The sequence below is a fragment of the Gracilinanus agilis genome, chromosome 3 (genome assembly GCF_016433145.1).
Source record: "Gracilinanus agilis isolate LMUSP501 chromosome 3, AgileGrace, whole genome shotgun sequence".
In the NCBI taxonomy this organism is placed as follows: Eukaryota; Metazoa; Chordata; class Mammalia; order Didelphimorphia; family Didelphidae; genus Gracilinanus; species Gracilinanus agilis.
In genome coordinates, this window is record NC_058132.1 from 353,551,060 (window position 1) to 353,564,826 (window position 13,767).

Consider the following 13,767-nt stretch of genomic DNA (forward strand, 5'->3'; position numbering starts at 1 on the left):
TTAGAATTTGAATGTAATTTAATTTGTAAATAATTTTAGGTAACATTATTGGCATAGTAAAATTATAAGCAATTAACTTGCCTCCAATTATCTAATTCTACTTCTGTAAAAATTATTTTGTAATTGTATCCTAACTCTTGTGTATCTTGGAAAGTGGAATCTCAAACACTTTATATATTTTGTAATTATTTTTAATAAATGTTTTTCAATTTATTCCTACTGTGTTTTTTTTCCTGGATTTTGTTTTGGTTTTTTTTGTAAATGCAGATAAGGAATAGTTAAGTCTGCAGCTTCATTTTATACTCCACTATTTGGATAAAATTACTGTTTCAATTAATTTTAGTTGAGTTACTGGGATACTGTAAGTAAACCATATCATTTACGAAAATAATCATTTTGTTTCCTCTTTGCTTGTTGTAATTATCTCCCCAATTTCTTTTCTCCTGCACTGTTAACATAGCTAACATTTCTAGAACTATAACAATTAACAGTAGTGACAAAAATGAGCACTTTACCTCTTACCTTACTGGAAAGACTTATTGTTTCTCCATTATAAATAAAGCTAACTCTTGGTTTTAGAAAGTACTTAGCATATTAAGAGTGCATTTTATTCCTCTTTTTGAGGGAATTTGTTTTAAGACTGGGCCTCTCTGTCTCAGCCCAGGCTGGAAATAACAGCAGCCACTTATTGAACTAATCCAAATATTGATCAGCACTATGTCCAACCTAATCTGGTTCACCCCTTGTTAGATATCTTGACAGCCCACCCACAGGAAAAGGGTGTCATCATATTGGTGCTGGCCATAAATAACAAAGACACCTAATCAGCTTTATTCCTAAAACAGCTCAGAAATGCTGTATTTCAGTAATCCATCAGCCTCAACCTCCCCAAAATTTTGTTTTTTGTTTTTTTTAAACCCTTACCTCCTATCTTAGTATCAATTTGGAAACAGAAGAACCAGGCCTGGAGTTAGGGCAACCTGAGTTGAAATTTGGCCTCAGATACTTCCTACTTATGTGACCCTGGGCTTTAACCAAACTTTCTAAACTTGCTGTCTCTACTATTTCTATGATCTCTAGTCTTTAAGCTACATATACTTTAGGATTAAATTGTTTACTCCAATCAAATTAAAATATTTTCTCCAAATGTCCATTGTAAATTATAAACTTACTGCATTTTGTCAAACAAGTATCTGTTTCATATTTATACTTTTTTATGTTCTAACAAACATGTACATTCTTTTCAAGGAAGTTATATGCACACTTTTGACAAAGAATGGTGATACGGGAAAAGACCATAAATTTAATTAATATGCAGCTTTTGGTGATCTGGAAGCATTTTTACAAGGACAAGCATATAAAAGAATTATTACAGAAAAGAATCATAATCTTATAACATTTGATGACAAAAACAACAACTTTACAGAGAAGGGAATTATGAATATTTAGAGACCAACAAAAACTTCTGGGTGGTGTTAAAGAATTATAGGTAGAGCATATAAAATTTGAAGAATTGACTAATGTAATAAGCTTGGAAATCAATGGTGACGAACACCTCAATTTTCTGCTTAAATAATTTGGTCATTTAACTATAGCAGGGCAGAACATAATTAATTATTAGTGAATTCTCATAGGATAGAACCATGAATAGTACTATTCTACTACTAGAATGGGAAATCTTTCAGAGGCTGACGTGAGTTTGTGAAAATTTGGTTTGTAATGTGGGAGATCTAAGTGAAGTCTGTAAATTAAAAGACAATTCAGAAGTTACAAAAAGACCAGAAAAATGATACTTCTCAGGTAACTACAGAAACATTTTTGACCTAGAAGAGTAGATTAAAAAACAAACAAACCTTACTCGCTGTCTTAGTATCAATTCTTTTTTTTTTTTTAAACCTTTACATTCCATCTTAGAATCAATGCTTTATATTGGTTCCAAGGCAGAAGACTGGTAAGGGCTAGGCAATGGGGTCACACAGCGAGGGTCACAAAGCTAGGAAGTATCTGGGGTCATCTCTGAATCCAGGATCTCCCATCTCTAACCCTGGCTCTCAATGCACTGACACCTAGCTGCCCCTCTTAGTATATTTCTAAGACAAAAGAGCACCATGCGCAAGGCAAGCATGGTTAAGTGACTCATCCAGGGTCACACTGCTAGTAAGTGAGGACAAATTTGAAACCTCATGCCCCTGACTCCAGGTCGGGTCCACTATACACTATACCACCTACCTGCCTCTGGAAAAGCAGATTTTTGAAGAGGGCAACATTTAATGCATACAGATTTTCTTTTTTTTTTCCCTTTCAATTTCAAGCTGACTTTCCAGAAAGGTTGATGTTAAGTCTTGTTTTGAGAAATCTATACAATGAAATCTTTGAAAGACAATTGAGAACTACCATTTATGGTATTTTATATTCTGAAATACTGTGTAGAATGTTTTTAGAAACAAGGTTACACGTTTCCTTACAAATTTTGTCAGGTTTAAAAATCTAATTTATTCATTTTGATCAAAATAAAGATAAGCAGGTAATTCTATGATTCTTTAGCTCTGCTGAATATCTTAAATGATTCTTGAACACCTTCAAATAAGATTTTATCTACTGTCTCTGGAAAAAAAAAAAACAAGAAGAAAAAGAAATGATGCCAGAGATAGTTTCAGAGAAACTTTATGAACTGATGGCAAAGTAAAGTGAGAAGAACAGAACAAGACAAACACCTCTGATGTGTGAATTCTGATCAGTGAAATGATCAACCATGATTCTAGAAAACTGATGATGCGGCCTGCTACCCACCTCCTAAAAATGATGAACTCAAGTTGCAAAATTTTACACACACACACACACACACACACACACACACACACACACTCTCATGGATATAGCCAATGTGGGAATGTATCTACTTTTATTATGCATGTTTGTTACAAAAGAAAAATATCATTCTTTCTGGCTTCCCTGGTTGCCTTCAAGTCCCAGCTAAAGTTAAAATCCCATTTTTTTATTTGAAATTTTGTATTTAATTAATTAATTTAGGGTATTTTTCCATAGTTACATGATTCATGTTCTTTCCCTCCTCTCCTCCCACTCACCCCCCATAGTCAATGAGTAATTCCACTGTGTCATTGATCAAGACCTATTTCCATATTATTAATATTTGCATTAGGGTGATCCTTTAAAGTCTACATCCCCAATCATCCCCATCGACCCATGTGATCAAGTAGTTGTTTTTGTTCTGCATTTCTACTCCCACAGTTCTTTCTCTGGATGTGGATAGTGTACTTTCTCTCAAAGTCCTTCAGAATTTGTTCTGGATCATTGCATTGCTGCTAGTAGAAAAGTCTATTACATTCGATTGTGCCACAGTATGTCCATCTCTGTGTATAAGGCTCTCATCGTTCTGCTTCTTTCACTCTGCATCAATTCCTGGAGGTCATTCCAGTTCACATGGAATTCATCCAGTTCAAAAATCCCATCTTCTACATGAAGTCTATCCTGAACCCTCTTATTTTTAGTGTCTTTTCTCTGATGATTAATTATGATTTATCCTGTATATAGTTTGTTTTAGGGCAGCTAGGTGGAGCAGTTGATAGGGTGCTGGGCCTGAAGCCAAGACAACTTATTTTCTTGAGTACAAATCTTTCCTCAGACTTTTACTTAGCTGTGTGACCCTAGTCAAGTCACTTCACCCTGTCTGCAGCAGTTCCTCATCTGTAAAATGAGCCAGAGAAGGAAATGGCAAACCATTCTAGTATCTTTGCCAAGAAAACCCCAAATGGGGTCACGAAAGTTGAACATGACTGAAACTGAACCACACAGTTTATCAATATTTGTTTATATGTTATCTCCCCCAGTTATGTTGTAATCTCCTTAAAAACAGGGGTTGTCTTCTTACTTTTCTTTGGATCTCAAAGGCTTACGGTGACAGGGACATAACTGTACTTTATTAAATGTTTATTTGCTGACTTGACTCAATTCTGATTTTTGTTGACATCACTGCAACCTTTGACACTGTTAATCATCTCTTCTTGGATATTCTCTGCTCCTATCTGTCTGATTCACTTCTCAGTCTCGTTGTAAATTTAGCCAATTACAATTATAAACTATAGGTGCTCCACAAGGCTCTGTCTTGGGCTCTCTTCTCTTTTCCATCTATACTACCCTACTCATCAACTACTATAGGTCCAATTTGTCATCTCTATGCCAATGATTTCCAAATCTATCTATATCACCCTAATTTCTCTCCACAGCTACAGATTGGTATCACCAACTATCTTTTGAACATATTGAAATGCATGTCCATTTAAGCACCTCAAATTCAATGTTCAAAACAGAATTCACCCTCTTTCCTCCAAAACTCTCCTCTCTTCTCAACTTTCCTATTAAGGGCATCACATCCTACAGTTATCTAGCCAGACTCCCAACTGTGGTTGTCACTGTTCTCTCTCATCACTCCACAAACCCATTTGTGGTCAAATCTTATCATTTCTACCCTGACAATATATCTCCTATATCTCCTTCTCACCAGATGAGTCACCACCCTAATTCAAACCATAATCGCACTTTGTCTGAACTATGACAATGACTTTCTAACTTGTGTGTGCTTACTTCAAATCTCTTCCCAGTCCAATTCACCCTTCACTCTTCTGGAAATAGAGCCACCAAGTATATACCACTTTTTTAAAAAGGTCAGCTGACAGGGATTTTTTCAAGCTCAGGGAGACATGGTCTTATTTGTAGGTAAGAAGAAAGAAGCCACTCCAGAGTTCACTTGAGAAGATAAAGATTAGTGGTATCATGGAAGAAGGAGAAAAGAGATTTGGAATAACTGCTATGAAGAGTATGATAAAGAATATATGGATTGGGAGCAGCTGGGTGACTCAGCTAGAGAAGGGAGGTCCTAGGTTCAAATCTAGCCTCAGACACTTCCTAGCTGTGTGACCCTGGGCAAATCACTTAACCCCCATTATCTAGCCCTTACCACTCTTCTGCCTTGGAACCAATACACAGTATTGATTCTAAGATGGAAGGTAAGGGTTTTAAAGAAAAAGACTATATGAGGGAAGTGTTAAAAGAACAACCTTGCAGGAGTGAGGGCCCAGTTGAGATCAAATAACATAAATTTGTAGAAGACCAAACCAGAACAGTTTTGTGATTTCTTCCAGCTCTGTTCATTGTTCATCCTTTGTTTTCTAAAAGGACCAATGATTGGATTTAAGTGAGACAGATTTGAACATAGTCTTCAGTCTCAGTCTTTCAGCCTCATTTAAGACCAGTGGCAAGATAAAAGTCAGGATGGCTGGCAATAGCCTAGGATGCAGTGGATAACCTTGGCATATTCGATATCTGAACCAAGCTCTAAATGCTCTACAATGTCTACTTCAGCCACCTTCATGGCCTTTAGATCAAACTGTTCTCATTCCACCAGGAGAGATCTTCACATGCTTGGGTTAGACATCTCCCTAAGTCACTGATGGGTTTGAAGCCTTTCACTTAGACCCCAGGTAAGGAAGGTTTTACTGGATGTAGCTACTTTTCATTAGCATGCAAACAGAAGCAAAGGAGGGTTAGGTTTTGGCAAAATGTGATTACTAATAAAACAAGGGAGAAAGAGATTCAAGAACAGAAGATAGTGTAAAGCTGAACTAGTTCACTAAAGGGTCAAGAATGGGAAGGGAGGAGAGTACACAGTCTGAATGCTACTAAAAATAGAGATTAGGAAAAATCAAGGTGAAAGCAAACATGAGGCTTAGGTATAGAATCATAGAAATAGAGTTAGAAGGGATATTAGAGATTAGATCTAATCCAATCCCTTCATTTTAAAGCTCTGTCCTTAAAAGGCCAAACTAGGCATTAAGAGGTAGAATCAGGATTCCAACTCAAGTCCCATGATTTGAAGCTTCTCTTTCCATTGTACCTTAGGGGAAACAATTACAATAAAATGTAAGAGATTTTGGAATTGATGAACAGGAAACCAGAATCATATGTGGGTGATAAAGCAAAATCAAAAGTATGCCCATTCCTGTATGAAGCTGAGGTGGAATAAAGAAGTAGGTCATGGAGGTGAGTAACTGAATACTTGGAATTATTAGTATTTGAGGGAATATCTAACTGTCTATCTATATTGAAGTCTGCTTGGGAGGGAAGAAGAAATATTCAACTCATTGATCTTGTCTATCAAAATGGTTTGGGTTAAGGTTATCCAATGTATTAGCAATTCCTCTGAGCTAGTTATCAAGTCCAAAGTTGATAAGTAGGTTCCCAATGCCTTTATCCAGGTCAGTGGACTTACAATTTAGTTAGAAAGAAATTATACCTATGGACTTGTAATTTTATTAGGGAAAGATTTTATACATACGTATATACATATATACATATGAAAAACAATATAAAGTAATATACACTAATTGTCAAATGAGTCACACGAATAGAAGATGATAGAGTTTGGAGGAAGGAGTGGTCTTCAGAGGCTGAGCATTTGGAAAAAACTTTGTGAAAGAAGAAGTTGGTCTAGAACTTTACGACAGAGTAAGACAGAAGCAAAACAAAGTCAAGGGTATACTTAGGAAAGGGCAAGACATGTTCAAGGAACATTGAATGTTCCAATTTGTCGAGGACAAAGGATTCATGTGAGGGAATAAGATGGATCACAGGTGAAGGGCTGATTGAACCTTAGTAGTCATCCACTCCAACCTCCACATTTTACAGAGAAAAAAAACAGGACCAGAGAGTTAAAAATGACTCACCTGAGGAAGCATACACCAGTCATAACACAGTAAATTTAGAATCTAAACCCTATTCTTTGGAATCCACAGTTTTTCTTCCATGAAACCACATTAAGCATCATATTTAGGGCAAAGCCCAGAATGTGAAGCTAAGGGCTTAGTTTTTACTGACAAGATGCAAAGTTTTAAGCAATGGCTAGCAAAGCAGTATATGTAGGGTATAGCCAGAATCTAAAGAAAGATGTTGGTTACAGAGACCAATTCAAGGAATATTGCTTTAGTCCTTATGAATTGAATGAGGCCAGAACCAAAATAGGAAGGAAGGAAAAGATGTGAAATTATCAATCTTATTGGTCCAGTCCCCTGGGATTTCATCAGTGTAGTATACCTGACTCTCCTGAGAAACATTAGGAAGAAATGAAAGGCCATCTTGGTGATTCAATGTGGAAAGAAGGAAAGTGTTTGTTTTAAATTCTGGGAAGTGCTATTTGGAAGTGTCTAGCAGACTCCCTATGGCAGGTGGGGGCTTTGAGACTACATTACCCATGATTCCAATGGGTTTCCCAGGCATAGGGCAGTTTAAATTCAGAGGAGGGCCTAGAGAAAGCCCTTGGTCTTCCTGAGGAGCTGGCTGGCTAGCGGGAGAGAGAATGCGCTCCAGCGGTAAATTAAAAGATAGGTGCGGTCATATATATATTTTACCAACATGGCCATGGCTTTAATTAAACTACTAATTTCTCTTATTATATCAGTCTTTATCATTTTTAATCATAACATTAGGAAGGCAAATACAACAAAAAGTCTGAAACTGAAAGCATGATGAAGAATTGTCAAAAATGGGAAAATTCAGACAGCAACAATGCTGGTAAAAAGATGAATAGCAGGGGCAGCTAAGTGGTTCAGTGTATTGAGAGTCAGGCCCAGAGACAGGACCTGGTCCTGGGTTCAAATCTAACCTCAGATACTTCCTAGCTGTGTGACCCTGGGCAAGTCACTTGACCCCTATTGCCTAGCCCTCTGCTGTTCTTCAGCCTGGAAACCAATACACAGTACTGATCCAGTCCGTTTGAAATCTGGATATCCAAGTTTGCCCAAGTCCCCTGAGAGTTTGCCTCCAGGGAGGTTTCAGATGGAAGAATAGTCTTTAAATTGATAATCCCAGTTTAGGAGGAGCTAGCAAACCTAATCAAATGTTAAGTACTCTTTTAGTCTAGGAAACTTCTCCCTTTGCATCAGAGATCTGTTCCCAAGAAGACTAACACCTGGGCAGGGACCATCCTTTTAATACCTATTTTAAGGTAGGCTACTCCCTGATACTCCAGCCCCAAGCTATGGTTCCTTTCCCAAGTCTGTTTATATCTTGTCAGTGTAGTTGGGACCTCAGGGAAGTAAGATTTGATTATGTCTACTACTAGTCCCACCTAAACAGGAATCACTAAGTACTTTAAGGTATATTGTTTAGTCCGAGATTAGGTCAGTCTGGGACTTCCCCCAAGGCAATTTCTCAAGGGACAGAGGCAAATTTGGGGTTCCCAAAAAACCAGCTAATATAAACCCGACTAGTGCTAGGTACAGTGCTAAGCAATGGAGATAAAGAAAAAAACTTAAATAGTCTCTGCTCTCAAAAGGCTTACATTCTAAAGAGAGACACAACATATATATAAATAGGTACAAAGAAGACACACATAGAGCAGGTAAAAAGTAACTTTGAAGGCAGCAGAGTTTGGAAGCAGAACCATGAAAGTCTGCTCTCAGAAGGTGGCACCTGAACCAAGTCTTGAAGACAGAAAGGGACCACCATATTGACATCCAAGCCATCCCTGATAATACAGAACAGTTTCTTCATATCCTCCACACTTTTCTCCATTGCTCTTTGGGTCACCCACAATTTCAATTCTGTAGTGGTCCATGATTCCCAGATGAAAAGCATCTTCTAAAGACTTTTAAGTTGCAGAAAAGAAGCTCATCTGCATTCCTAGTCTTCATACCATTGAAATCACTGGGTTGGTCTCTAGTCCTCTGCAAGGTATCCCAAAAGTCTTACTGAAGTATTTTTTAAGCATATTTATTTATTAAAGCTTAAAAGACTTTGGTCTGTATACCAAAGAGATCATAAAAAGTGGGAAAGGACCTATTGTTACAAAAATATTTATAGCTGCCCTTTTTGTGGTGACAATGAATTATTAATTGAGGGGATGACCATTAGCTGGAGAATGGCTAAACAAACTGTGGTATATGTTGGTGATGGAATATTATTATGCTATTAAAAGGATGAGCAGGATGATTTCAGAAAAAGCTAAAAAGATATACATGAACTGATGCAGAATGAAATAAGCAGAACTGAAAGAATACTGTACATAGTAACAGCAATACTGTAATGCTGATCAAATGTGGAAGACTTACACTCGGCAATACAATGATCCAAGACAATTCTGAAGGACTTATGACAAAGAATGCTCTCCACCTCTGTGTGGAGGGAAAAAAATTAATTTGTTCTTCTCAGGCTGGGATTCCATTAGAGAAGGAAAACCTGTTTAGGAGTTCGGAATAACATCTCAAGAACATTTTGTTATTGCCATAGGCCCAGTGGTTGAGAGATCTCTTATCTCAAAGAAAGCAAACCATTAGGCAATCCTACCTCCTTATCTCCTCAGACCTTTATTACTCAGATGAATCCCTCCGGAAGACATAGCAGCCTCTTCATAACTCCTCCCCCTACTCATGATAGGGACTTATGCTGTGTAGGGTGGAGGGTGCTCATGCTATGTAACTTTTTGCTCTCGGATTGTGTGGTCTTTCACACCTAGATTTTACGTTCAAGCCCCCAGACCATGGAGTATCAGAACAGAGTGGGTGGGGATTTGCCTCAGGAATCTATGAAATGCTCATATCTGCACCCATCCCCTAGGCATCGCCATTTGGACATGACCCCTTCTCATGAGAAAGATTAAACCTTGCTTCTTGCTCACTTAAACAATCTCTATTCTTTAAGCCATATCATCTCATACAACCTCCAAAAAGAAAACTGCTGGAGTGAGATACAGATAAAAGCATACTATTTTTTTCACGTTAGTTTATTGACAGTTTTATTTGGGGGTTTGGGTTTTATATGAGTATTCTCTTACAAGGATGACCAATATGGAAGTAAGTTTTGTATAATAATAACACATGTCTAATTGCTTGGTTGGGGGGCACCTTGGGAGGATGTGAGACAATTTCGATCTTATGATTTGGAAAACATTGAAAATTATTATTACATATAATAGAGAAAATAAAGTATCTCTGAACTTAAAAAATTAGTTTTTGGGGAAAGATTTTTGGAATTCCCTTTATCTATTTATCTGTGCTTCTCCACAACAAAATTTAAGGGGCTGTTTCTTGAGCACATAGTAATAAGTACTTAAATGCTTTTTCTGAATTCTCTTGTTTTTTATCACCCCACTCCCCCAGTCAAGCAGCTAGGTGGAGCAATGGATCCAGTGCCAGATCTGGAGTCAGGCGGACCAGAATTCAATTTTTGCCTCAGACACTTATGAGTTGTGTGATCCTGGGCAAATCACTTAACCCTGTTTGACTCAGTTTCCTCACCTATCAAATGAGGTAGAGGGGAAAAAATAAAGGCAAACAACTCCTGTATCTTTACCAAGATAACCTGAAATAGGGTCACTCAGTCTCAACTGAAGGACAACAAACGACCAGCATAGCGCAGGATTTGACACACAGTAGGCATTTAACAAATGCGTTTTTGTTTTGCTTTTTACATTCCCCACTCCCACCCCACCCCCCCAGAACCTAGCACAGTTCTAGGCATTTAGAATGAATGCTTTTTGGATGAAGTTTGAGAATACCAATGCTTCAGAAGTAAAACTATTTTCCCCTATACGAATCCAATTGCATGGGTACAAGGGTCACATCTGGACCAAATAAGGGTTGCCCAACAAACACAGGGGAGGCAGAAGCCTCCTGGGCAATGGGGGGAAGAGAAAGACAGAACAGCAGGCGTTTCCTTGGAAATCAGTTTTCACTACTTCAAAATGAAAACTTTGGAAGATGAAGGGGGAGGGGAGACGGGCGCGGAGTCGGTGGATCACAACAGGAAAAAAAAAGGGGGAGAAGGAAGGAGGGAACCATGGCTTTGGGGAATTTACTAATGCTTAATGAAATGTTTCTCAATACCCCTCCGCCCCAGCCAATTCTACGCTTCCGACTCTCTAGAAACCCCTCTTACCTGGTGGGCAGTCAACGTACCCTCCATCTCAGCCCTCCTGCCTGGGCGGCACTGCGCAGGCGCACCTGCACTGTCTCTCATCCCACTACTACCACCACGTCCACCACTTCCCCTACCCCCAAGCACTGACACCACACACAAACCACACAGGTGACCTTCCAACTGGGAAAGAGGGGCGGGGGAAATGAGTCGAACGTACGCGCACGCGCCGCCCCATCGCTTCCCCTCCCCCCGCTTTCCCACCCGCTCGCCCTCTCGCCTGAGACTGGCCCCTGTCCCTCGCCCCGCTCTGCGCACGTGGACACCAGCGCTCCCCCCAGTGGCGGCGGTTGAGAACCTGACTCCGGCGCCAAGACCCCGCGTCTTGAGAGTGTGGAAGCCGTCAACTTTCCTCCTCCGCCTTGGCCCACGTTATAGGGTTTATCTTCTCAACCCCGCAAGAAATTCGGGTCTGACTAGGGCTCCTGTGACCGCCGTGAAGCCCACGTCCCAGTGGTCATCCCCAGCTTCTAAAGCCGAGGAGCCGGCTGAACTGCTAGAGGAGGGCAGAGCCTATCATCCCCACCTCCACCCCCACAAACTGCCCCTCGTGGGGACTTGTTTTGCTTGACTGTGCATATTTGTTGCAAAGATTTTTAGTTTCTCCCCTCCATTGGGAAGAAGAGGAAAAAAAGTACTTGTGGGATTGGAAAAGGATAGAGGATAGATGAAATAATTCCTTAATTATGCATATTTGTCACAAGGATTTTGATTTGGGGGTTTTTCCCCCCCTCCATTGGTAAAAGGAAAAATTCATTCATTGACTGTGCAAAAATGTTACATGGATTTTTTTTTCCTTCAATGGGAAGAAGAGAAAATAAATGCTCATTGGAGGTTACAGAATTCATTCATTGACTATGTATATTTGTTGATTATGCATATTTTTAAAGGATTTTTTGTTCTTCCTATGGGAAGGTGGGGCAGGGGAATATCGTTTCTTAACAATTTTTTTTTCCTCCAATGGGAAGAAGAGAAAATGGATTCTTAATGTTCCTAGGGTCTTGGAGGATGGGAATCATTTTTTGACTGCATATTTAATATAAGAATTTTTCCAAGAAATAGATGCTTATTTATTGTGGAAGAAAGGGGAATAATTCCTTGACTATGCATTGTCTCAAGGATTTGTTTTATTTTTTTCTCCAATGGGAAAAAAAGGAAATAAATGCTTGGAGATGGGGGGGGGTCTTTTCTAGACCATGCATATTTGTAGGAGAATTTGTAGGTTTTTTCCCCTCCAATACAAAAAAGAGAAAATAAATGCTTGTTCAGTGGGAGAAAAGGAGATCAGAAGAGCTAGCTGGTAGTCCAAAGAGTCAGAAAGCAGAGGGGAGACACTGAAAGGCTTTAATAATTTTAAGACTTTTAAAAGAGTATGAGATAAAAATGATAGTGATGATCTTGATTTTTTATCTTTTTTTCTTTTTTAAAAAACCCTTACCTTTCATCTTCAATACTGTGTATTTAATTCTAAGGCAGAAAAGTGGTAAGGTCTAGGCAAAGGAGTTAAGTGACTTGCCCAGGGTCACTCACCTAGGAAGTGTCTAAGGTCAGTTTTGAACCCAGGACCCCCCCATCTCTGGGCCTGACTCTCCATCTGATGAGCCACCCAGCTACCCCTGGTCTTGATTTTTTTTAAACATTTATTAATATTCATTTTTTAGAAAAGTTAACATGTTTACATGATTCATGCTCCTACTTTCCCCTTCACCCCTCACCCTTCCCCCACCCATGGTTGATGCGCATTTCCCTGGTTTTAACATGTGTCATTGATCAAGACCTTTTTCCAAATTGTTGATCTTTGCATTGATGTGGAAGTTTCGAGTCTACATCCCCAATCATGTCTTCATCAACCCATGTGTTCAAGCAGCTGCTTTTCTTCTGTGTTTCCACTCCTGTAGTTCTTCCTCTGAATGTGGGTAGGGTTCTTTTCCATAAATCCCTCAGAATTGTCCTGGGTCATTGCATTGCTGTCAGTACAGAAGTCCATTACATTCTATTTTACCACAGTGTATTGGTCTCTGTGTACAATGTTCTTCTGGCTCTGCTCCTTTCACTCTGCATCAATTCCTGGAGGTCTTTCCAGTTCACATGGAATTCCTCCAGTTTATTATTCCTTTGAGCACAATAGTATTCCATCACTAGCATATACCACAATTTGTTCAGCCATTCCCTAATTGAAGGACATACTCTCATTTTCCAGTTTTTTGCCACCACAAAAAGCACGGTTATAAATATTTTTGTACAAGTCTGTTTATCTATGATCTCTTTGAGGTACAAACCCAACAATGGTATGGCTGGATCAAAGGGCAAGCATTCTTTTATCGCCCTTTGAGCATAGTTCCAAATTGCCATCCAGAATGGTTAGATCAGTTCACACCTCCACCAGCACTGCATTAATGTCCCAATTTTGCCACATCCCCTTCAGCATTCATTATTCTCCCCTTCTTTCATTTTAGCCAATCTGCTAGGTGTGAGGTGATACCTCAGAATTGTTTTGATTTGCATTTCTCTAATTATTAGAGATTTAGAACAATTTCTCATGTTCTTATTGATATTTTTTATTTCTTTATCTGAAAATTGCCTATTCATGTCTCTTGTCCATTTATCAATTGGGGAATGGCTTGATTTTTTATACAATTGATTTAACTCCTTGTATATTTGAGTAATTAGACCCCTGTCAGAGTTTTTTGTAATAAAGATTTTTTTCCCAATTTGTTTCCCTTCTGATTTTGGCTGCATTGTTTTTGTTTGTACAAAAGCTTTTTAGTTTTATACTGAATT

The 13,767-nt window shown here is 38.8% G+C and overlaps 1 protein-coding gene across 1 annotated transcript in view; it reads right to left on the reverse strand.

The window, feature by feature from the left end:
* Nucleotides 1–11,054, reverse strand: part of GRAMD1C (GRAM domain containing 1C) — a 132,052-nt gene extending 120,998 nt beyond the window's left edge. Inside the window, exon 1 of the mRNA XM_044670087.1 lies at nt 10,948–11,054. Within this exon, the coding sequence (XP_044526022.1) occupies nt 10,948–11,028 (81 nt within the window). The 5' untranslated portion in view covers nt 11,029–11,054. The remainder of the gene's footprint in view (nt 1–10,947) is intronic.
* Nucleotides 11,055–13,767: the final 2,713 nt, after the last annotated feature.